Source organism: Sciurus vulgaris (genome assembly GCF_902686455.1).
Source record: "Sciurus vulgaris genome assembly, chromosome: 9".
NCBI classification, from domain to species: Eukaryota; Metazoa; Chordata; class Mammalia; order Rodentia; family Sciuridae; genus Sciurus; species Sciurus vulgaris.
Window position 1 is genome coordinate 52,558,616 of NC_136469.1, and position 25,906 is coordinate 52,584,521.

A 25,906-nucleotide genomic window follows, 5' to 3' on the forward strand; every position below is an offset into this window, starting at 1 on the left:
TTTCTAACTAAACTCATTAAAACTCAAGGAAACAATTCAGGTGGCAAATTCTTTACAAGAGAAAGGAAAAATAATTTAAGGAGCAACAGGTACGGAACCATGAAGGAGAGGAGGGCTCTCTGGGGAAAAGTCTTTCTGGCAAGGAAGGCCCAGAGTACTCAGAGCCCAGTCCAAGGATGCCTGGTGTGTACCAAGGAGACTGGTGTGTCTGGAGGAGGATGAGCCAATGGGTGAGTAATGAGAACTCAGCATAGGGTCAGCTCAAAACAAGCAGAAGAGGCGTAGGTGTTCATGTTGAGAGAAACACAAAGCCTATGGATGATTTTTAGAAAGTACATGGACACAGTGGGACTTCCATTTCAACAGGGTTACTGTGGGGAGAATAAGATGATATTGGAGAATGCAAGCTCGGAGGGGTAAGGATAAGAGTCTTGGAGTGGTGTGGAAGCAGTACAGATGATAGGAAAGGGCTAGATTCTAGTTAACACCTTGAAGACCGAGCTCGCTGAATTTGCTGATGGATTTGAAATGAGGAGTGATTGAAATTCCAATAGCTCCAAGGTTTTTGGCTTGAGCAAATGCTATTACAAACTTCCCATTTGCTGAGATGAGGCAGGCAGTTACAAAAAAATAAAATAACATCCCTACATATAAGGATATTTTTTAACAAATCATATGTGTCTTCCTGTAGCTTTTTGACATTAAAATGCGACTTTGAATATTGAATGTTGTGTCATGCCAGACCTTTTAAAAGAAGCACTCAATAAAAATGAGCAATTGTTAGAATTTGTTGTAGTGCCCAGCTACGTTGACAGCGTTGATGTTATTTCTGTTTATCTAGATGTCCAGTTCGAGATAGAAACAAACACAAAATGTCATGTCCTATTATTTCTGTAATGTAAAAGAAAAACAGATAATGAAAATTAGGCCCTGGGAATATGGTAATTTTTAATCAATTTTAGAAACAGCTTGCTTAAAACAAAAACAAAGAGCTAACATTTTTAAAACTTATCTTTATTCTATAGATGAAACCAGGTTTCATCACAAATGTTAAGTGATATGTGCAAAACCTACATGCTAGTTGATGGTCAGAACCTGAACCCCAAATTCTGTCTCCCTCTGTACAGCGACTTTGACCACAAAATGTTCTCTCTCTTGTTTGAATACACAAACCATTTGTAAAAAGATTCTATGTGTTTGCAAGAAACTGTTCTTTTATACACATAAGAGCTACAGAGGTTGTTTTCCCCCTGTTGGTTTGTGCCTCTATTGGATGTGTGGGCAAAAAAAAGTAAATAGAAGTCATAGCAGTGTGACCAGAGCTATCATCTTTTTACCCAAGGGGGGAAAAAAAAAAAAGTCAAAATTGCCACCCACTCAGAGAGCAGAAATCTAGAAATGTGTGAGTAATTCTGGTCACCTGGTTCCACAGTCTCTGCAGGTGTTCGTAACACACACCCTTTACTGGTAAATGGTTTCCTGGTGTTGCATTTAGTCCCAGTGTCACTGCCTGAAGAAGGAAATCTCAGACATCAAAGCAAGAGAGAAGATTAAAGGATCCCAGCACTTTAGAAACAGGACATTGTCAGCTCCTCTGTTGCCTCCCTGCCTGCTCCACCTTACCCAATCTCAAGCTGAGTGACCAGGAGGGCATGCACAGATCTGGTGGGCAGATGTTGGAATATCTGTTGGCTATTTTATAGGTTCATCTAATCACATGTATGTACACCCGGGAACCTTCAAACATGGGCATCAACTCACACAGGGATTCAAGAGCAGAGGGGATGCCCCAGGCAGTACCACGAGGGCCCTGAGGAAGGCCTCTCAGTGTGCTGAGACCAGGACTCTGGCCTGAACCAGACTTGCCTGAGGATTAACTATTCATAAAACTCCATCCACAGCATGAATCATAGAGCTTGCTTCGCAGCTGTGTATTTTGAAGCACTTCAAGTAATACCAAAGAAGCTCTCTTACTGTTACGTAAACTAATTCACCCAACAAACAGTTAACACTACTGTGTGCCAGGCCCTGGTCCCACATCCGTTGCAGGACCTGACCTCGGACAGAGTTTAACAGGTTCCTCAGACATGCTGGAAGGGGTAACAAACTCAGCTAGTTAGGGAAAAGGACATTGATATACTCCACAAGAAATAAGATTCTAATCTACTGGTCATTTTTAAGTGCTTTCACATATATTTTTTATTTATTTGATGTTGATATAGTCAAAAACCCTATTTAGTAGAGAAAGTAAGCACCTTCCATTACCCTAATTTGTTTGAGTATATCACCATCCCTGACTCATTTAACAAAAGCTAATATTAGGAAAGAAAGGAGTAGGTTACTCAGTATAGCATAGCAGTTCTCAAATCAAGGTGTCAGGATCAGCAACATCAGCTTTTCTTGGGAATTTGTTCAAATGCAGATTCTCAGGCCTCATTATGCACTGAATCTGAGACTTTGAAGGTGGAACTCAGCAATCTTGTTTGACACATCCCCCGTAGAAAACAAGCTGCTTAATGCACACGGGGTTTTATTTTAGAGTGATGAAAGCGTTTTAAAAATGAATAGAGATAGTGTTTGCATAATTGTGAATGTGTGAATCTATTAAATGCACTGTTCACTTTAAAATTTAACATGGTTAATTGTGCATTTTGTACCAATAAAATTTTAAAAATAAGTCTACTCATTTCACTTTTCTAGTCAGATGAGAGAATAGGTATGAAGGCTATTTGCCAATCAGAAGGTGCAATAAGGATGTGTCTATGCTCTGAAAGCAATTGTATTAGATGTTTTTATTTTTCTTAAACAGAGAGCTCTGTCATTTCAGTTAGACAGAGGTTTAGCAAGTGTTGCCAAACAATACAGCATTTTAAAGAGAACATTTTGTAACGCTTGCAGGCCTCTGTCACAGGGTAAAGCTGGGGTGGGCAGAAGGGGGCACTGATGGCAAGGATGTAGTTAGTGTGAATAGTGTTGAAAAAAGCCATCTTGTACCTCCAGGTTATATATACATCCCAGATATTCCAAGACCAACAAATAAATTTAAAAAGTGAAGACACTCCATGTACCTCAAAAATTTGTACTCAGTCTAATTATAGCAATTCTTCTCCTCCCCTAGTCTGCCCACTCTAAGAGAATGGAGTTTTTGTGTGTTCTATGAAAAGATGGATTGAGAGCTTCACCATCATCTGGGATGTGACTACGCACAAAAGCAATGCCTTGGTTCTGCCCTACATCATCTCTTCAGGGCAGGGACTGTCTTAAGCATCTTTACCTGCACTGAGATGCCTGCATTAGGCCTTTGGTCCATAGTCAATGAATGGCAACGGCTGGAAGTGGGTGTTTTCCTCTTGGTTCCTCCTAGAATAACATGGTCTTTAGGAATTTGAGGAACACAGGCTAGAGCAACAATTTCTCAGTCCAGTTAACTCATGGCTATCTCTGTACAATGGATTATGAGCAATCTGGTGGAAGCTCAGAAGTCTTTTCAGACTGATATCTGCTATCAGAGGTTGACTTTTTAACCTTTCCAAGCACAAGACGGAGCCAGGAGAAAATTTTGATTTCATATTCTCAGGATGCTGCCCGTGCTCTGTGGAGAACCAAGTGATTTGAGATCATGACTAGACTTGGCTGCTTCTTGAAGATCAATTGTGTAGTTCTATCTATACTGCAGACTTTTTAGTTTTTTTTTTTTTTTTTTTTTTTAATGGACATTTCCAACAGACACATAGGGAGAAGGAATAGTATATATGAACCCCCACATGTTTACCCTGCAGATTCAATAATTTTTAACTCATGACTAATCTTGTTTCATCTCCACACTCCAACTCATTCTTGCTTCCCAGGAAGCAATTTTAAAATAAATTCTAGACATATTATTCTGTTTTTAAATATTTCAGTCATTTCTTTAAAAAAAGAAAGAATGAAAAAGATGTAATACTACCAGCAAAACTAAGAATTAACAGTAATTCCTTCATAGCTTTAGATATCCAGTACAGGGAATTCTTGAATTTTCACAAGTTTGGAAATCACCAAGGAAAAGTGATACAATTAAAATGATGTGTACTTTGTAGTAAAGATCAGTGGTTGGTCTGCATTCATCTGTAAAGTGACACAAGAAATGCCTAGGCAAATTGTGAAATCATTTGCAAAAGGCACATCTGCAAAATATCTGTAATTTCCAGGAGCCTGTTATTTTCAGGGTCTCATGGAAATATGTGCAGGCTGTAGAGGCGCTCCAGCAACTGTGGCATCTGTTAGCAGGAGGAGGTTTCTTGGCTGGCAGGATGGTGAGTTTAAGGATCCATGGCTGGGCTGAGGTTACGTGTAGAGTTGCTGAACTCTAGTGAGAAATGTGAAAAGCTCATCTTCACCACACCCAGGTTATGCACCCAAATTCCCAGACAATTTCTGTATTATTTTCAGCTAAATTTGTCCTCAATGAAAACCATACCACTCTATCATTCAAAACATATTTTTGCCTTTGATTGGGTATTGGTTGAGAACTTAGCAATGATACACCCAGACCTTGGGACAGGGTGTGTGTTTTTACACCAGTTCCGTACATCCAATCATTTTTATCTAACCATGGAAGGACGCCACTACAGACATGATCAGGATAGGACACGTGTGTTAAATACAGTCCTTAGAGTTCTCCAAACATGTATTGGCAGTTTGTGTCAGAAAGAGGCAGTTTTTAATATTTACAAGTACACTGCTTTTAAGACACAAAGATCTATGCACAGTTTCTGTTAAATATTAATTAATATTAATGATTATTATATAATCAGTAAGTGGCTGATTACTATTCTGATTTGTTCTGGGGAATTATATTTTGAAGATCTCTGAATTCTTATTGGAAGTTTCCCCAGACAGCAGAAATAGACTTTTCAGCAAATTTTCTGATATTTATTAATATTTCTGTGTAAGAAAGGCATTCTGTTGTTTCTTGGAAGCATTATTTACACATTGTAAATGGTTTTCAATGTGCCATTGATAAAAAGTACAGCTCTATTTCTTATTACCATGGGATGAGCCGTCTTATTTCAAGGGCCCACTCTTGGCTTTTTCAAACCATCCTACTTAAAATCCCAGGGGGAATTTGATCAGCATGTATTAGACAGTGCTGTGTTCCAGGAGGGCAGATGAAAAGCAGTCCATGAGCAGACTGTTGTGCTTTTGATCTGCCCTCAGACAGGAGTCTGGCTAGTGCTGGGTTTTGTAATAAAAATCACTTCATCTAATGTTAACGTGGAAACAACTGGAATTGTTTGTGTGAATAAAGTTCTGGTGATCTCATTTAAACCCAGGAAATGTTATAGTCAGACTGTAATCCATCCTGTCTGATACCTGCTGTGCCCAGGTGTGACTGTGTCTTTCCTCTTCCTACACAACAAGGGAATCCAATCACCCTCGCCTATATCTGTGCAGCCAGACTGCACAGGAGTTTTACAAGGTCTTAACCTTTTCAAATGCGCAGTGACATCGCTGCCTGAACTCAAAACATGTAGCGAACATGGAACTTAGGGAACTTAACCTAGGAAGTAGAGTTCTTTTTTATTACTCATTTCCCAGGTAATAGGCTCATATCATCTTTCTACAAATTCTAAATATGCACCCACATAGGCTGAAAAAATTCTTTTGGCAGATTTGTATATTTTCTTAAACCTACAAACTAGGCCTAAAGAATGTATGGGTGTTTCTAAAATTTCAATAAATGTGGTCATAATTATGGGAGTTAGATAGGTGCCTACAAGAATTGCAGGCAATATTTGAAATGAATTTTGTTTAAAACCTAGAAGCACTATCTACATTTTTGTTGCAAATTGGCATGTGAATGAGATTTAACTAAATTAATGTGGCTGGCGAAAACCTTCTTTAACTCAATTAGTTTAGGATCATAAACAGATATCAGATAAATATTTTGTTGGTGGCATTCCATGAAGCAAGAATTTATTACATGTCATTTAGTTATTTGCTGGTTACTAGATTGCTGCAACGAAGGTGCCTTGAGAAATCGGATCCCTTTAATACCACCAAGATGTTAAGTCTATGTACCGCCAAAATGTCTAAAGGAAGCCATTGGGAGTTACTTCTTTGCCATAGCTATTCCTATGGGTGGGGTCGACTGGGAGAAAGAGAACTATCAGACATAATCCACCAATAGAACTGTATTTATAGACAAGTGTACAGAAAATAAAGAAGCAGCTGAGAGGGCAGTGTCCTCGGAAGTACCCTTTGTCATGGCTCCCACCTGCTAAGTGGCTTAAACCATTTCCAGAAAACAATTAGGAAAGAGATCAAATGCAGTTAGTTGCTTTTCTGGATGACTATTAGAGTATCATTATTGCTGCAGCAAACGTCATCTATATTACTTACACATGAAAGAGCTTGCTTTTCACTTTATATAATTTATACATGAAAAATATGCTCAGCAGAGGAATGTAAGGTAAGGAACTGATGATAGCACTAAAAAATGTAAATCTAATGGTTTAACATGAAACATTTGCAGCCAAGTTGCTGGCCAGAAAATTACTCAACAGCCAATTTCCTTTCTTCTTAAATACACATACTGCTCTTTTCTACATAGCTGCAGGTTATAAATGGCTTATATAGGACTTGGCTGATTTTTAAAAATAATTTCAAAATATCTACAAAGTCACTCTTAACTTTCAAGCTTTTGTTTTTTATCACTTCCTGGTTGGTGCTTATATTTTGTCAGTTCAGTGCTATAAATGTCCTACCAATGTGCAACAAAATCTCATTCCTCGATTCGTGAGTGAACAAATTGTGGAATACAGAATTATTCCAGAAAGTATGTAGCCACTGGGGATACATAGGTAAAAAACGATTTCCTTACTCAAGGAGTGTGAAGAAGGCAGAAGAAGAATTCAAAAAAGAGTGATCCATACTCTGGTACTCGGGTGCAGATAAGCATGGACTATCATCAGGGTACAAGTTGAATGGGATGTCCAACTCAGCTGGGGTTAGAGAGACAGCCTGGAGGAGTTCCCAAAAGTGAAGTCAGTTGATATAATCTCTGGATGATGTGTTGGAAATATTCTGATGATGAAGTACATGGAGGAAGGGTGTTCTTGGCAGAGGGAAAAAAAGGTTGCAAAATGCATGGAGTCATGAAGAAGTATGGACGACCAAGGGATGTGCAAATATCCCTGTGTAGCTGGAGTACATAATGCAAAAGTAGGAGAGAAAGGTAGAAATTACAGGGATCACATACCATGCCAATAACAAGGACACTTTGGGTCATCTCTTTTGTAATGTAGCTTTTTTCTTTGACTAAAACAAACAAACAAACATAAAAAGAGAGAATAGCATTCTAATTCCAGCTCCAGATACACTTTAATGTTTGCTGAGAGGGGAAAAATATTTTGAAAAAGTATAGGATTATAGAATGACACTAGCAACATTGTCTAAAATTTTCATGAGACATTTGGCTAATGAATTTGGTTCACTTTGTTTGTATAGACTTCTATTAACCAAAATAAAACTAAGGTTGTATTGAGGCAGGACATGTCTGTTCCAGTTCCTGGCCGTGATCTTTTCTCTCTTAGCTGCACTCCACTCTTCTTTCCCACTCTTCCTCATCTCACATTTTAGACCCACTATTTGCTGCAAAGCCTGCTGAAATCTGAGGCCACACATAGAAGTGTTAAAAGTGTCCAATGCCAGTGCATCTGGGGATTCTTAGTAATGAACAGGGACCCACAGGAGAAGCAGAGAAACACAAAGGAGCTTACTCTGCACAGGCAGGCAGAATCAATGGGGTGGAGGGAAAGTGATGGGAACCCAGAGACATGATTTCATTTTTTATCATCTGGTAACAAGTCTTCTGACCTCTCCTGCACTATTCAGAATGTACTGGTCACCACACCAAAGCAGATGGACTGGGATGTGGGTGGTGAGGGGGACAAATTCTTCAATATGTTCTCTTTGGGATTACTAACACATTGAGTATGTCATCACAAGATGCACCACATTTCCGAGGCTGATATTTGAACATGAGGATCACACAAACACAAAGCATCATTCTTTGGCTCATCATTCTCTTCTTTCTTATCCTCTAGAAAAGCATTTAAATAGAATATTTTGATAGGAAAAAACCAATGAGTGATGTCTTTATACCGTGTTGTTTTCTAGACACAAATTTCCTCTGTCCTTGTGTACTGACCTTTCTTTCCTTTTTTCCACACAGAAAGAATTTAAATTGGTTCATGGAGGGGTAGGAGGCTGAGAAGTAAATCCATGTGTGTATTGAGATATTGATTATTTTTTGGAAAAATACTTTATTTTAATAAACAACATGTGGCCATATTACTATTAGTATCAAAAACTAAAACTAAAAATACTCTCCTAGCCAAAGTTTTTCAATTCAATCACTTTGAAAATGTCTGAAATAAATGAGCAGCCTCAACTACGGTAAAGTTTCATCTGTCAGGACATCAAGCATCCACTGGGATGCTTTCACCTAAATGATGTTGAGACAGTGAGATTTCTTCAGTCTCTCTCACAGTTTATCTTGGCTTTTGGAATTCAGAGATGATTAGATTGACAGTATAAGTATACTTGGAGTACTCTTTGCATAAATTTTTATCTTAGGTCTGTCTTGTCAACTGAACATTCCAAACAAATGAGAATAAAATATGATCATGAAGCACAGATCCCTAATTATTTTAAAGGTTATACAAGTACAGGATTGAGATACCTAGCAAAGGAATCAGGCTGGAAAATGGCAAAGAAAAAGAATGGTAAAATTACAGGTTATATGAGATAACTCTCTTCCTTTCTCTTACTAGCCATTAAGTGACTTGTTCAAAGTTTGGGAGTTGAAGTCCTTCATTCTGTTGAAGATATAATTCTCAACTAAGTCCTTCCATATCTCATATAGAGATGTCATAATAATTCCGATCCAATACTTTTCACACTTATAATTTATTTTCTTCCAAATGGCAGAGGCAGAAATACAGGGGTTACTTTGGCAGAGTTCTGTGTTTGAGCTTTGAACCACCTCCTTGTCCTACTTTTTAATCAAAAGTTTTCTTAGTCAATTCATTCCGTGTGCTGATTGCTACAAGTTAATTACTTGCTGCAACCCTCTAGGCAATCACTGGGGTCAGCCTTTCCTCAAGCCATTGCCTCACCACACTGGCACACCTGGGGGAATATAACACTGCCTGGCCTCTTGTTTACAAAACCTTCTGAGCTCATATGGGAATGTTTTATAAATATATGAGAAATATGTACGTAGAGCTTAGCATATCTCTTAAACAGAAATTAAAAGCCCTTTTACAGCAGAATGAATACTGCAGATTGTCTTTGTGCTCTTTTCCCATCTTCTTGACCTTAAAAGAGCAATCTTTCAAGTTTTATCCATTTCCACAAACTGTTTTCTCAAAATCAAAATACAAGCATGGTCAATGGCCACTTGACTGTTACTCTGGCCCAATTCCTAGAGGAAATGAAAGAGAATTAAAGATTAAAGAAGTGTTACAGTTTGAATGGTCTATATTAAGTGAGATCAGCCAAGACAATAAACATTAGCTCAGTTGAATAATCGGTTAAACATGCATTGTGTGTGTGTATGCGTATGTGTGTGTACATGTATGCATGCGTGTGCTGAGCTGTATATTTTTGTAAGTTTCATTGAAAACCTTATTCTGCTGGTAGTATGACATTTACAAAACAAATCATAAAATTTAATCCAAAAACAGTTCCAGTGTTTGATATCTCTTTCATGAAGCTCTGGTTCTAGGAAGCCCAAGTTCATCCAAGCTTTTGTAATATAAAACAATAGAGCATAAGTGAACAACAAAAAAGAAATTTACTTTGAGTCTTGAAATATTAGTTCTTTTAAAAAATTGTACTAATTTTATTTAGTAATGCATGTATATGGTGCAGATTATAAAATATTTTAAAGACTTCCATGTAAACTAAATTTTCCTATTTCCTTTGTTCTCAATCTTGTCCACCTTCCCACAGGTAAACTCTGTTACATATTTCTTGGATATATTTCCTGAGATTACTTAAGAAAATTTTATACATACATATATATGTGTATATATCTACTCCTCCACCCCCCACATACACACAGGAATCTCATATCCTCATTTTTAAATACATGATATTACAAGCAAAAATTAATCAAACTAATATAATATTTAAAACACAATGTTTGCATTTTGGGCACAGAAATATTTGCCAACCTTGACCTACTCTATAATCATAAAGAAACTTTTTTCTGAGCAGCAGTTTGAAAGTATAAATTTTCCTATATACTTGGATATCACTTTTTGAATTTTAAATGTAATATCCACTAGAAAAGGGAAGGTTGATTCTATGTACAAAGAATAGAAAATAATAAAAACACACATCATCTATTTATCATACTTGGTATGGGGAGGAAAAGTATTTGTTTTGTAAAGACCCACAGGATATAAGATACAAAAAAACCGCAAAGTTATGTGTTGCCAATAAGATACAGGTGTATACCACATGAGGATATGAAACAATCCAGCCATAATGGGTGTGTTGACAGCTCTGAGTCCACACTGCGTTCTTCCCAAAGTGCACTGGTGTGTTCGTTATGTGTTATTTTACTTTTTCATATAGCTTTAGAAATTCTCAAGCCTGCCCTTAAACCCAGTGGCTAAGTTCTAGGAGCAAAGATGAACTTGCCTGGAAATAGTTGTTGTTGTGAGGGAATCTCTTATTGAGACTTGTGTTGTCAGGGAACCAAACCCCCAACAGCCTCCAATTAGACCCTTGTCTATCTGGAGATAATATTGAGTCCACAACTTATATAGACCAGCAGCATCTATATGATATGTGCACCAGGGACATCTTGAATTTTATCATAATTCTTTAAAGCAGTGTTTTTCTATCTTACTTTATCATACAATCAACAGGAAAGAATTAAAATATGTATTCCTGGACCCTATCCAGTCTTAGAGACTCTCTAGGAGAGTAATCTGTGAAGAGACTCCATGGAATTTTTATGATCAGGTAAAGCATGGAAACATTGCTGTAGTTAGGAATGATATATTCATTTTACCAAGGGAGAAACTGAGACTCAGTAATTTAGCTAAGAGTAACAAAACAAATTAATTTGGGGGGCATAATTTAAAACATAGAATGACTCCAAAATTTGTCTACAATGTTACATTTCTGAAGGTCATGAGGTTGGACAAATTTATGAGACTATAAAGAAAATTTTATATATAGACAATCAATCTCAGATTTGGAAGAGATTAAAATCGTGCAATTTCTTCCTCTGTTTAGGCTAGGACAATTGTACTTCACTAGTCACAGAATTATGAAGGACATAAGTACATATGGATGATAAAGGGCTCCAGCCACTGCTGCAAGTCCTGGGATGCTACTTTGTGAGCATGGCATGGAAGTGTTTCATTCTATATATTTCAAATTGGGGAATGACTGAAAAATAAACAAAAATAACCAGGAGCCAGGTGAACTACATCCTTTGACTTTTTCTAGGTACTACCCATGATCAATACATGTCACAGTTGAAAACATGGTCTGAATTCAAAGTAGAGAAGTCCTTAGAATATCCTTTCTGCTTAATGACATACAGAGAACAGGGTGGAGTAATCAAAGTTAGAGAGGACATGCCTTTATTTCATATAATTGTTTCTTAGCATTTGAGTGAGTCTTTATGAATATATTAGAGAAGATAATGGACCACTATAAGAAATCCATCATATCTAATCATTTGCAATCCAGGGAGTATCAGTAGATATTCTCTTGGCTTTGAACTTGTGCATCAAAAATCAACTTCTTATCTTCAAAATGAATATGTGTAACATTCACTCAAAGATTTTCCATGGGGTGCACAGTCTGAGCTACTTCAATGGATTCAATTTCCAGATTCTCAACTTCCATGGTTCTTTGTTCTTTAAATTGTCCAGGAATATGCCTGAGTTTGTGATCGGCGTTTTTTATTTTTTTTATTTTTTTTATTTCATCAGTAAAAATTACAATAAAAGAAAAAAACCCTGATGCATTCAAAGTTTTGCATTAGCCTACAAGAACATTTTTGTATGTCAAGCAAAAATAAAATCTGGAATTTTGATTTTAATAAAGATATTATTAATGAGTTGTCTTAAACTCTCTTTCCTTATTTTATCCTTATTAAGTGATACTTGGAAATTCTGGATGCAAACATCCAAAATAGTGGTGACAACTCGTATATTTTAAAATTTAGTTTAATGATTTCCACTCTATCTTTTTTTTTTTTTTTTAAGGGAAAATGCGTATGGGTATATATCTTGTGATTAATTTTAGGATCAGTAGATAATAAAGTAGTTAAAAGATGTTTTATTGAAACATCAAATTACTACGAACTTCATCTTATAAAATGCTTAACATTAAGTATCAGATTTTTAAATAAAACAAAATTAAACACATGATGAAAAATTTTAGGTATCAAATGTCTGAGATTATGTTTTTTCAAATTTGTCTTAGGGTTAATAGGTAAAACATGAAGATCACTGAACTATCTGGTTCAGGCTCTGGATCATAGTTGTTCAGAAATTAAAATTTGAATCAATATGTGTTGGATGCTGAACCAATACCCAAGCAGCTGCCTTCACGAACCTTTATGAACACATGAAATACTGAACTTTTCCCCTCAAATTTAATGTAACTTAGGCCTTTTGGCCTGATGTTCGTGAGTGCTCAAAGATGCATCTAATACACCTCTAACCCCTAGAGGTAATTGAAGATATAGGAAAAGATATGATTACACAAACTTTGGCAGACAGTATACAACTGCACATGGCCAGATTGAGTTCTAGGTCCCTGAACCTTCCAAGGCTGCAATTTTACTGTTTGATTTGAAAATGACCACCTTAAGGGTATTGTACCTTGTGAGTTTGTGGAAATACACATCTATCATGTGGAATAGCATAACAAGGGAAATTAATGTTTTCTCTGAGGATCTGGGGCAAGACAATCTGATCTGGTTTCCCAAATGTAGTTGCCAACCATTGTTGGGTTTCCAGAACCCCCCAAAATGTTCCCACCCTCAGTCCTTTACTGCTACCTCTCTCTGTCCACTCAAATGTTATTCATTCCCACAGCTGGGTTGTCCCCTGCAGGCTTCTTCTGCCTGACCAACTGATGACGTTTTTCTGGCTCCAGCAAACTTCCGAGAGATTGTTACAAACAGTGCTTGCGGGGACAAAGGATTGTCCCTATTAAAACAACAACAACAAAACTAGGCCATTCTTGTAAGAATCCGGATGGGTGGCCATCCCACATGAACACTGTGTGATGTTTCTCTCTTCTTCCTTTTTTCCCCTCCTCATCATTAAACAGAACAATATCATTATTTTGAAAACTTAGGAATTACACAGGTTCCAACTGTAGTCAAAGTTCTACTCAGTGCTCAGTGCTGTGGAGATACCTGACACAATTATCCTCATCTCATTATTCTTGGGGATCCAATTACTTCATTGTTGCATGTGCATATTCTAAGGGACGAGCAGTTGCTGAAAAATAACAATAAAGTAAATCCTAAAAGTAAGCCTCGAATTAACTGCTTTTTGATGCCTGCAGTTTTTTGTCGTTGCTGTTGTTGATGTTGTTATTGTTTTTAGGTATACATGACAGTAGAGTGTATTTTGACATATTATACATACATGGAGTATAACTTACTCTAATTGGGAACCCATTCTTCTGTTTATACATGATGCGGAGTTTCATTGGTTGTGTATTCATATGTGAACATGGGAAAGTTATGTCTGATTCATCCATCTGTCTTGAGAATAACTGAGGAAATAAAGACCTAACTACATCAAATAAGATGGAGCAACTACATTTTATTTTACCTTGCTTATTAGAATATCATTTAATTATCTCAGTTTGCATGATCATCATCTGCTTCTAACTTTGACTTACACTGAGTTTAAATGGAGATAAAACTATTGTCAATAAATGGAATGAGAAAATGTTGTTTACAGTGCTGTCAGAGCTTCCCACCAGTATTCTGTCTTCCCAACAGCTGCAGCAGGACATGCTGTTGATATTAGAAAGAGATGTGGCCAAGCTTATTTCTCTAATATCTAAATTCCGCAAATAGGTCACCTCTCAATCACCTTGTGTCGATGAGCATTAGGCCCTCACTAGGAAATGCTCTCTCATGACATCTCACAATGAACCCTGAAAGCCAGGACACAGCTCAGAATCCCTCAGTTCTCAGCCACTGAATACACTACTTGTTTCCAGAAGTTACTGAACCTCTCTTTGCTTCATTGCTAAAATTTTGAATAGTGACTCCAAACTAGCACACAGGAAATGGACTTAAAAGAAATACTTTCTACTAAAAAGAAATGCTAATTTCTGATAGACTTTATTTTCAAGCTGTGTCCAATGTGTTCACTCTTTTTTTAGTTCATGTCATGGCTGTAATGATCACTAGCACTGCTATTTGTGGAAACCACTTTATTTTTAGCCTAGAAGGGGGGTTGGACAAACTTTGTTTTTTGGTCTGATCACGGGCAGCTCTCATACATTCTTAATTTATGGCCTATCATCTGCTATTATTACATGTCCCAAATTAATTTCTCTTCTCATTGTGACCAAGATTGGTTAATGGGTTATTTTGCACGAAGCTGAATTTCTCTGGATATTCACAAAGCATATTTCTGATTTAATTGTGGGACTTTTTAGTAGGGACAGATGTACTAAAGTCTCTCCCTAACTCTTTCACTTGATTTTCAGTCTTTCACATAGACAATCACTGATCCTCAGACAAAAGAGAAAAAATTATCTAGTCTGTTCACCTATCGTCCAAGTAAATGAAGAGCCATCAAGTTAATTCCCATAGTGAGTGAAAAAAAAAAATCAGCCTTTTCATTCACCTCTAAAACAAGTACCAGATAAACATGATTGATTTTGTTACGTGGAAACTTAGTTCTAAAACTCACTTTATTTTTTCTGTGCTGGGGATAAAACCCAGGAGTACTTTACTCCTGAATGATATTCCCAAACCAATTTATTTTGAGGCAGGGTTTTGCTAAATTGCTGAGTGTGGTCTGGAACTTGTGATTGATCCTCCTGCCTCAGCCTTCCAAATCTCTGAGATTCCAGGCTTGTCCCACAGTGCCTGGCTCAAACTCACTTTTGTCACAAAATCATAATCAAATGGGACCACATAACAGCCTTTGGAGGACAAAATAAAAGAAAATAAGGATTTTCCGTATGGAATTTTCTAGATGGCAAGTTCATAACCCACATAGTTCCCAGCAAGTGGTCCCTTTATTGCCACTGTCATGGCTTCTCCAGGGTCTCATAATGAGTGTTAACTGTGTGCCTGCTCCCTGGCTCCCTGACTCCTGGCTTCCTGGCTCCCTGTCTCTCTAATTCTCCTAGGGTGATACCATTCCCAGACACTTTAAGGGGATTCATTTGGGAAAAAAATGAGCCCTCATATTTTTTGAGTTGAAAATGCCTTGTTTAAAACTCTTTATTGAAAAATAATGCCTTAATGCTGACAACATGAGAATTTTTACTCATGGGTTAGAGCCACACTTTCTCATATTCTCATATTCTATGTCTTTTTGCTAATGGCTATGCAGAAACAAACAAACAATAGCTTTGTGGTTGAGCACATCTGTGCTGGGGCACAGTGATTTCTGAAAGTGAGACATGCCTCCAAATATCACTTGTTTTCCCTAAAACTTCCTTCTATCGGTTTGTTCTATTCATTTTTTATTTTATTCATCTATGAAAATTGTTTATTGCAACATACTCGAGTTCTAAGCATACTCGAATCTGTGTAATAAAACTTTGCATTTAAATTATTAAAATTTACTTTTGAAATTTTCCAAAAAAAATTCCCCCTAGAATTTATGTTCTTGGGATTCAATTCCAAGTACAAGTTCACAATATTCTTAACATTTTACTTTTAAAAAGAATTCCTAAATACTGTCTTTGCCTATGTCTTTTTGACTTAATCTTAAATAAAATATGTTGACGCATAATAAAACTACGTATCCTGTAATATACTTTCTTAGACAAAATAGGACTCTCTAAAATTAAGTTTTGAGAATTTGACTGTAATACCATTCACGTACAGGACTACTGTGTATACCACTTTTTCAATATCATCTGCATTAATTATTTGTCACTTCAGTATTTTCCATTTCTCATCAACTGAAAATGGGAAAAAGATAATGCCCCTTTTACAATTTTCTGCATAAACAAACTGCTACTTTTAGTGAAAACAACTTTCTACCACTTAGATTATTGTTGAGGGATGGAACCAAGTATGATTCTATATTCGGAATCATTTGATGATTTGTTGTTGAAGTTGTAAATAGCATGTGATGTTTTAGGGGGAACATGTTTATTTCTGTTGAAAGAACATGTCCTATTTTTGAGGAGGGAAAGAAACTTGTAAGACATCAAATGTTTCTTGCAAAACAATTTGATGAAATAATGTAAATGAATCAGAAACATGTGAATTGTATTTCAATTAGAATTACTGGTTTTAAATAGGAAGGGTGAAGTGCCTGAGGGAAAGAGTGTGGTAGGGCGAGAGGGGACATTTGTTTTGTTTTCATCAGTCTTGGATTCTTGAAGAATGGCCTTGTACTATGAATTCGACTTCACTCAGATTCTGTGAAGTCTAATGATGGAATTGCAGTGTGGGCTAATAATATGTAAATTCTTTTTATAGCTTTATCTGGTTTCAATTATAATGTATGTGTTTGACATCGCCACTGTGCAATTCTTTAAAATTCCTTTTAATTTGAAGCTAGTGGTTTTTCTGTGTAATTGTTTTAAGGGTTAACCAGACATTGTAATGATACTCAAATATATTGTTTCACCCAGTTTCACACATAAACTTCATCTCTAGTTGCTCTTTATAACTGAAGATCAGAATTAAATGGAAACTTGTGGGGGCCGAATGTGTCTACACATATGCACAAGATGGGCACTGGAAGAAAATATGCTGGAAGGAATGGAGAGTGAAAGAGAGTCAGGAGAGAAAAGGGATAACAGAATGAGCAATGCATGCTGCAGCGTTAGGCAATCAAACCTAATATTATGGCACACAGTCACACTAATTATTTGAGAGTCACAGAAATTTTATCCATACCTTCATATTCATAGCATATATATTTGCTTAAAATTAGGCACACAGCTTTTTTAAAAACATGTATTTGTATTTTTCAATTAAAATAATGCATTACACTGAAAATCAGAAAAAAGTTCCACTTAATATAAATGAAGGCTTACAAATAATTTTCTGTCTTAAAATATGAGTGAGTTTGATGTGGTATGACATCCAGGTCTCTGAAAACAGGGTCATTTTAAATGTTCCAAAACTTGCAGTTGGCAAGGATCATGTAAATTGTATACACACACACACACACACACACACACACACACACATATACATTTTTCTGAATTAATATCTGACATGGCTTATGTAGCTTTCAGAATATACCACGTGGCAGAGAAAGTCTTTTTTGTATGAATCGAGGATGTAGTAGCCATAGACTATTGTGGTCAAGAGTGTACTTTTTGTTTCCTGAGAATGTGCTGGTGTCACTGGAGTCAAGCATCTCTCTGGTTGCTCAGAACACTGCTGCTGGTCATAGGAAGCAGGAGGAATGAGGATTGCTGCTCCTTGGTTTATTGCTTCAGACTATTCTGGAAGTGCTTCTCCTTCTTGCTTTTCACAGGCAGGAACTGTGAGGAGTTACTTTTAAAATATTTTTTTCTTAACTGGCAGAAAATGAGTGTCAGCTTCTAGCAAAACCCTTTGTTGTTTTACTACCTTACCCATCTTCTATTAGGAGATAAAATTTGGAGAGACTGTGATGACTGTCTCATGTGTACTTGTTAGTGATAATACAACAATCATGGCTGTTTCTGAGACTCAAAGTCACTCTTAAGGGTTCCGTCAATTGACATAAAGTGTACATCTTAACTCCCAAAATTGGGTCAAAGAGAATGCATAAATAGTGTCACTTTAATCTTTGTTACTATCAACAATCAACATTTATAGAGTTTTCAATTAAGTGTCACTATGGAGGATCTCCAATTCAGAACATTTTTACTGTGGTACATTTCCTTTCAGGAGGGACATACTGGGATTTAGTTTCCATCATGATTTTGTACACTTCTAAGATCACAAGTGTAACAGGACCTCATCCTCTGCTGTTTGTGTTGTTCCATTTTCTGTGTTGCAGGCCTATCCTTGCAGCAGTGATAAGGAATGTGAAGTTGGAAGATACTGCCACAGTCCTCATCAAGGATCATCAGCCTGCATGGCATGTCGGAGGAAAAAGAAGCGCTGCCATAGAGATGGCATGTGTTGCCCTGGTACCCGCTGCAATAATGGTAAGTGAGTAAATGATCACACTGAGTGTCCGTGTGTTCAAGGGTCTCCATGTTTTTCATGTAAGGATGCTGTCTTAAAAGTTAGTCTTTTTTTTTTTTTTTTTTTTTTTTTAAGTCCTAGTACCAGGGATTGAACCCGGGAGCATTTAACAACTGAGCTACATCTCCAGTCGCCTTCTTTTATTTTAATTTTTTTATTTTGAGATAGGGTATCTTTCTAGAGAATTACTAAGTTGCTGAGGCTGACTTTAAACTTGCAATCCTCCTATCTCAGTTTCCCAAGTTGCTGTAATTACAGGCATGTGCCACTGTGCTCAGCTTAGTCTAACTTCTTACACAGATTTCTGAGTACCTATGCTTTAGGTAGTATAAGATACCTGGATTACCTCTGAAATAGTAGTTTTCCTGAGCTCTAATCATCTTTTGTATTTTCTGCTCTTTGCTGATCCAGGATATTGCAAGAATGGAACTGTCATGTAAGAGCTAGATGTTCTGTTCTGCCAAATGCATAAGCGAATACATGCAAAAAGGAAAAGAAGGGAACCTGTTGTGATTTAGTAATGCAGTTGTGAGTCCTTCTTCCAGCTTCATATCCATTTCTGCTTTAGTTCTTAGGTTGAAGATGTCATGTGGCATGGTGATGGGGTGATTGGTTCCTCCAAAAACAGACTTGAGATTCTACCTCCTAGCCTGGATTCACCCAATCTCAATGAATTTAGAAGTAGACAATTAAGCATTAATAATGAAATGAAGAATCACAACACATGATAAAAATATTAAGTAATAGCAGAATGTAGTTAGAAACATATAATTAGTCATACAAAATAACACAATCAGGCTCATAGCACCATGCTTGCTCTGACTTCTGGGCATAGACCTACTCTGAGTACCTTGCACAGAAGGTAAAGGGAGAAAGATATTACACCATAAGAGAAGTTTACAGTTTAGACAAATGAATTGTTCATAACAACAGCAGCAACAACAAAAACAACCCTGAATCCTGAAGATGGACATCTGATTAGATGATTTTTAAAAACACAATAGCTAACATTAATTTGATTCTTTACCAGATTGCTACCCTAATCATTTCACATATATTTACATAACTGAGTGAAGTTAACTCTGTTTTTATTCTTATTTTTGTCGAAGGGTCTTGAATGTGAGATTATACTCTATTTTCATATGATCTATCAAAATGTATAGGTGCAATCTACTATCATGTACAACTAATTAGAACAAAAAAAAAAAAAAAAGTAAAAAAAACTTAAGGAAGCCTGATTCCAGGGTCAAAGTATGCTACACTCAACCTCAATAAATAAGTTAATGAATGAATGAATGAATGGGTGAATATTCAGAGAGATAGGTAGTAGACAGAAAAATGACTTAATACCTCATCTCAGGATAAGTGGCACCATTTATAGAATTGAGTTATTCTAAATGTCTATGTCACTTATCTAGGCATCTGCATCCCAGTCACTGAGAGCATCTTAACCCCTCACATCCCAGCTCTGGATGGCACTCGGCATAGAGACCGAAGTCATTATTCAAACCATGACTTGGGATGGCAGAATCTTGGAAGACCACACACCAAGATGTCACATATAAAAGGTAGGTCTATCTGTAACTCTGTGCTTATTTTTTCTTGTCTCAATAAAGAAGTAAAAGAAAACTAGAGGTGATTAATTTCATTGATCTCAGAAAAAATTAATGCCAATATTTAAAATGAATTTGTTCTTATTTTTGAGGATGCTAGACTTTCTTTAGCAATCTTATATTGTTAGAAAATAGATATTATGAGAAACATAGCACCCTGATGGTTCAGGCAAATTTCTAAGCAGGACTTCCAGCTTAGATATCTTCTATGCAAACATACCAAAGGAAGAAGTATTCTTAAAAATAAATGAAAAAGCCTTTGATGTCACATGATTAAATCACTAAGCTTATGAGTCATTTTCTCACCTTTGCAGATTCAAAAATATTATTTCACCAGATGATATGCTATTCATAAACCTACTTATCTCAAATAGTTGGTTTACTATGAGATTTCATATGGCCATATGATTCCCTTGCTTGCATCAAAATATTTTCGAAACCTAATCACTAGTAGCATACTTGGAAAGAATGAAATTCCTGAGATCTAATCACTAATAGTAAAATTTTGAAAACATGAATCACTAAGCTTTCAAAAATCATTTTAAAATGAGGCATTTCCAAAGTGTATTCTGTGGGGTACCCCGTTTCAAAATGTTATGTGAATTAAAGGGCCCTAGGTATATTAGAGTTTTGTAATATTACATCTTCCCACTTCCTGCACATTTACAATAAACATAGGTACATTGAAGGCTCGGAGAGATCCAGTAATGAGAAATACTGGTTAACTTTTAAACACAGTATTTCCATAGTTTGACCACAAAATTTTTTCCTGCATTTTCATGTTCTGCAGAGCTGGTATCTCAGAGAACATTGATCCATTAGTGTGACTTAGACTGTTAATAATCACATGGATAGTGCTATACATATTGATAAACAATCCCCCTTCAGTTATCCTTTTCTACACTCCCTGAGATCCTATATCACTTTCCCACATTTCCTGTTTCTGTTCCACCAAATCTGTTTACTATTACATTAGTGTCTTTCTTTATGCCAACAGATATATATTTCACAGTACCTTAGTTCAAAATTATTAATCATTTTAATTTAATTATATGTGCAATTTTTTTGATGGCAAATAGAAATCTTAGATTGGAATGGCGTTGAGCTGTGCTCAAATCTCACAGTGGGATTAGCTAGATCTGGGATAACAGATAACCCTTCAGATGTGGAGATGACTTCCCTATGTCCTATGAGCCCCTTCTGTACTGCTACCTGATTTATTGGAACACAGATTGTTCAGTTCATATTGCTCTTATCTGTGACTGCTTTTGCAAAACAACAACAGAACTGAGCTATGGTAGAGATCATATGACCTCAAAACCCTAACATATTTACAATATGGCACTTTTCAGAAAAGTTTGCCAACCCCTACTTTATATGGATTACAGATCAATCCAACCATGATGTTTGGGGGGCTATTTTCTGACTTCATATTTTTTTTCCTGGATACAATACCTGGATTTGTATTTCTACATATTCTTATAAGGAGTTCTTGTTGCCCCTGAACCTGTTTGCCCTCTGATGGATTAACTGCCCTTTTCTCTGTTTTGCTGTGTCACATCTCTCTCTTTTTTTTTTTTTTTTTTTTTTTTTGCGGTGCTGGGGATCGAACCCAGGGCCTTATGCTTGCAAGGCAAGCACTCTACCAACTGAGCTATCTCCCCAGCCCTGTGTCACATCTCTTTATAGACTTTATTGCCTGGGCTCCCTATCAGATCCATCTGGCCAGGTTAAGCCAACACATTCTCCCACTTTTACTGCCTCAGATAGTTTTTCTGGAAAGGCTGTGTCTGCTTATATCTTCAGCTCCTGATAGATAGGCCTGATACAATACCAGCTTTGACTCTCCTCTGAATCCAGCCTCTGGATCCTGACATCACCTGCTCCTTTGTCTCGACAAGCCTAAATGTGGTAGGAGTAGCTTCTCACCATCTTCTGATGATTCTTAGCTCAAGCACTACCTGTGTGACCAGTCCAATGCAGAAAATAACTTCTGTTTTGAACACTCAAAGTTTCTGTTTTCCCGACTGTAATGGATAAGTGGTCTCAGAAGTCCCTGAGCATTTTAACTTTCAGGAATCAGAAATTTGTTCTGATCAGCCAAGAAGGCATCAAATCAGTTAGTTTGAGATCAGTCCTTTAACATTTTTATCACTCACCTACTAGAAAAAAAAAAAAAATGTCAATGATCAGGGAACTATCTAAAAGTAGGTCATGACAAAGGAGATGAAGCACAGTCCCGGCTATTCATTAAGTTTTATATTCAAGTGGCAAATAATGGAAATAGGCAATAATGGATTTACATGACTACAGGGAGAGCAAATTGGTGTGAATCCAAGACTTTCTACTGTAAATTGTAGCATCATGGAAGATAGTATAAGTAAAGTGTTTTATGTGCTTCAGATTGCAAAGCAGAACCTTTCATGGTGGTATCTTTTGGTGACGTTCTCTGCAGGGCATGAAGGAGACCCCTGCCTGCGATCATCAGACTGCATTGAAGGGTTCTGCTGTGCTCGCCACTTCTGGACCAAAATCTGCAAACCAGTGCTCCATCAGGGCGAAGTCTGTACCAAACAGCGCAAGAAAGGCTCTCACGGGTTGGAAATTTTCCAGCGGTGCGACTGTGCAAAGGGCCTGTCTTGCAAAGTGTGGAAGGATGCCACCTACTCTTCCAAAGCCAGACTCCATGTGTGTCAGAAAATCTGATCACAATCACCAATGAGGAAAATCACCACTAGCAGACTGTGAATTTGTGTATTTAACGCATTATGGCATGGTGGAAAATAAAGTTTGGAATGCATAAGAATGGTATAGATGAGGAAGGTGATAAGAATATAGACCACAGAGAGAAAGAAAGAAAAGGAGAATTGAATGGTTAGAAGGGGTGTTAAACTCAGCGCAACCAGCAGGCTTCCATTATGCAACTTGTTTATGTAAATAATGTACACAGTTGTGAAATGCTATTATTAAGGAGAAAAAGCACATAGTGGAAATTACTGAATTCCATGTGAATTTCCAAGAGTTTAGGTTGTGCTGGAGGAGAGAGTTCCTTCAGATTGATGATTGCCTATAAAAATAATCTAAAATCCATATTTCTTTTCAAAGTTCTAGTTTAACAAAATACCCCCATTATACATTGATGTGAAAGTTCTAAAACATGAAAAGAGTTGATAAATGGGAAATGAAAATGTAAAGCACAGTTAATTTTCAAGAGAAACACCTTTTAATTTGGAACTCTACTTTGACTGCTCAATTAAAGGACTTGGGTAGACAAGGGGGAAAAGCAGTCAATATTTTCCAAATACTTTCAAAATAATGGCAGATCTTTCCTCAAGTTCTTTGGAAAAAACAAACTTGTTTTTCCTCAAACTGCTTATTTACACTTTTTTCAAAAATTTAATTTCACCTGTAACTAATAAGAACTGATATAAAATAAAAACCAGTTCCTTGATATGATCTGTCTTGCAGCAACATGGCATAATGAATCCCGCTTTTATGTATAATTATAACGCACCAATAAAAAACAGTTCCTTGATTCTGAAGGAATGACACTGCATATCTCTTGATTGTGTATGATTCCTACCCTGTGCACATTTCGTTTTCCTAACTGCATTCTTTAATTGTGACTAGTGTAATAAATGCACAGAGAAGAGTTTTCACAGATTGCAAAATGCTTAATGATATTCAAAGTACGTGGGATATGAAGCTAATGGAGTGATCATTATTTTGAAAAGATTTGACACACCTTAAGTTTTGATAGTATTATATCAATAAATACATTTCTTTTTCACATGCTCTGCAGTGGAGTAGGGTGAGGCTGATAATAGGGACTGGAGTGGTATCTGTATTGCGCTGAAGCACAGCAAAGAAATGGGGAAAGCTTTGTCAATTGTCAAGGCTGTGGAAACACATATATCTATATAAAATAGATCGTATGCCTGAAGCACAAGTTGACTTTTTTTCATCTTTGAAATCAGAGACTGTACAACCTACATGGAAGTTCTCCATGGGATTTGCAATTATAATCTTTGCTATGCAGATGAGTTCAGTGTGAGTTCACTTGCCCTTCCTAGCCTCAAAATATTTATTTTATATTTTTGAAGTACTTAAGGAATCTTAATTATGAGGAGTTCTCACAAAATGGGCTCATGAGGTAGGCAGTGCAGTGAGGTTCTATGTCCTACTGTAGCTTCTAACCAACTGATAAGCCATCTAATTTTTCTATCTGATTTTTCTGCACCAACCTTCCCCTGCAACAGCCTTTTATTGCCAAAGAAATAGTTTCTGTTTTTGCAGTCAGTGAGGTTTATAAAAATGTAATAACTTGTAAAATCTACATATTGCTAACCTATAGAAACCACAGTTCTAAATTCTTTGAAACCACTTTGCTACTTTTATTTTTAACCAGTTCTAAATATTATGTCTACAGCATAAAAGGAAAAAAGTTATCTTATTGTTGTTATTTTAAACTATTGTAGACTGCAAGTCCCTCCTTTATTTTCCTTTACTTAAACCCCATTTGCAGTCTCCAATTCAAGTCCTCTCAGCAGAAATTGAATCTGAGCCTGTCTATTAAAATTTCATCTTCCCACACTGTTTACTAGGATTATGAAGACGTATGTTTTCTGCACATGTCTGCAAAAACTAAAATTATAAGCTAATTTATCCAAGAGCCAAAGTTTGTGCCAAACAAGGTATATAAGCTTGGTGACATGAAAATGGAACATTTCAGTCAAACATTTCCTATATAGCAATTACATTAACAATCTGGTTTCTGCATTATTTCCCTTATGTTCACCCTTTCAAAAATTATTATTTGAAGTAATTTATTTACAGGAAATGTTAATGAGATGTATTTTCATATAGAGATATTTCTTACAGAAAGCTTTGTAGCAGAATATATTTGCAGCTGTTGACTTTGTAATTTAGGGGAAATGTATAATAAGATAAAATATATTAAAATTTTCTCTCCAAAAAAATTGAATTCAAATTTCCTTGTGTTTTGCTTATGGGGAAAATTCTCATGGATTCATAATCTCCATGGTTTAACTGTATTTGGTCTGATTCTGTCACCTGAGTGGGAATCCTTTGGATGACATCACCATCAGGTGATCCAAGGCAATTTACTATTACTGATGGAGCTCATTTTATGGTAGGACAATGGTAATTATTGGAAAGTTAATTTTTAGTTAAATAAAAGTATTTTAGATTGTGCTTTCCACCCATTTATTCTTCTTTTGGAGCTTTTTTGAGCAAGGAATCTACAAATGTTTTCTAAATACCTGAAGACAGATGGCATCTTCCTCATAGTTTTCTCTAGGCTAAAATTTTCCAAAGTGGAGATGCCATCATGCTTAGGGTATTGGTTCAATTTTTATATGCCACAAAAAAGCTACAAGTTGTCTTTATCTGAAGATGGTGATAGATTAAGTAAGGACCCTGATGAACTCAAATCCACTTCCTGGGAAATGCGTCTCACCTCTGCTTTCTGAACCTAGAAACATCAGGAGTGTTTGACCAATAGTACTCACCAATGAGTCGTAAAAGCCCATGATTTATTAGAAATGCCAATGGAGTGGAAGTGCAGAGAAAAAAAACATTCTGTGACATAGTTGAGTGAATTAAGTGTAGCCATGGAGCTAGAGTAGTCCCAAAAAGAGCTGAAGATATCTCAGGCATTACTGAGGTAAGTCCCACATCATTTTAAACAATTGGGGTTTTCCAAGTTATTTTTTTATCAAATTGAAAACCTCAGTTCTCCACTATGGAAGTTTCCTTGTAAAATTTCCAATATGGTTGGGCAGGACAGAATGATACACTTCATTCTGGTACTTAGCATCAAAGAAGTCATAGGGCAGAG

At 36.6% G+C, this 25,906-nt stretch overlaps 1 protein-coding gene across 1 annotated transcript in view; it reads left to right on the top strand.

Moving 5' to 3' along the window:
- DKK2 (dickkopf WNT signaling pathway inhibitor 2) overlaps positions 1 to 23,329 on the top strand; it is a 94,748-nt gene extending 71,419 nt beyond the window's left edge. Inside the window, exons 2-4 of the mRNA XM_079154714.1 lie at positions 18,243 to 18,393; positions 19,852 to 20,001; positions 22,502 to 23,329. Coding sequence (XP_079010840.1) covers positions 18,243 to 18,393; positions 19,852 to 20,001; positions 22,502 to 22,752 — 552 coding nt within the window. The 3' untranslated portion in view covers positions 22,753 to 23,329. The remainder of the gene's footprint in view (positions 1 to 18,242; positions 18,394 to 19,851; positions 20,002 to 22,501) is intronic.
- Positions 23,330 to 25,906: the final 2,577 nt, after the last annotated feature.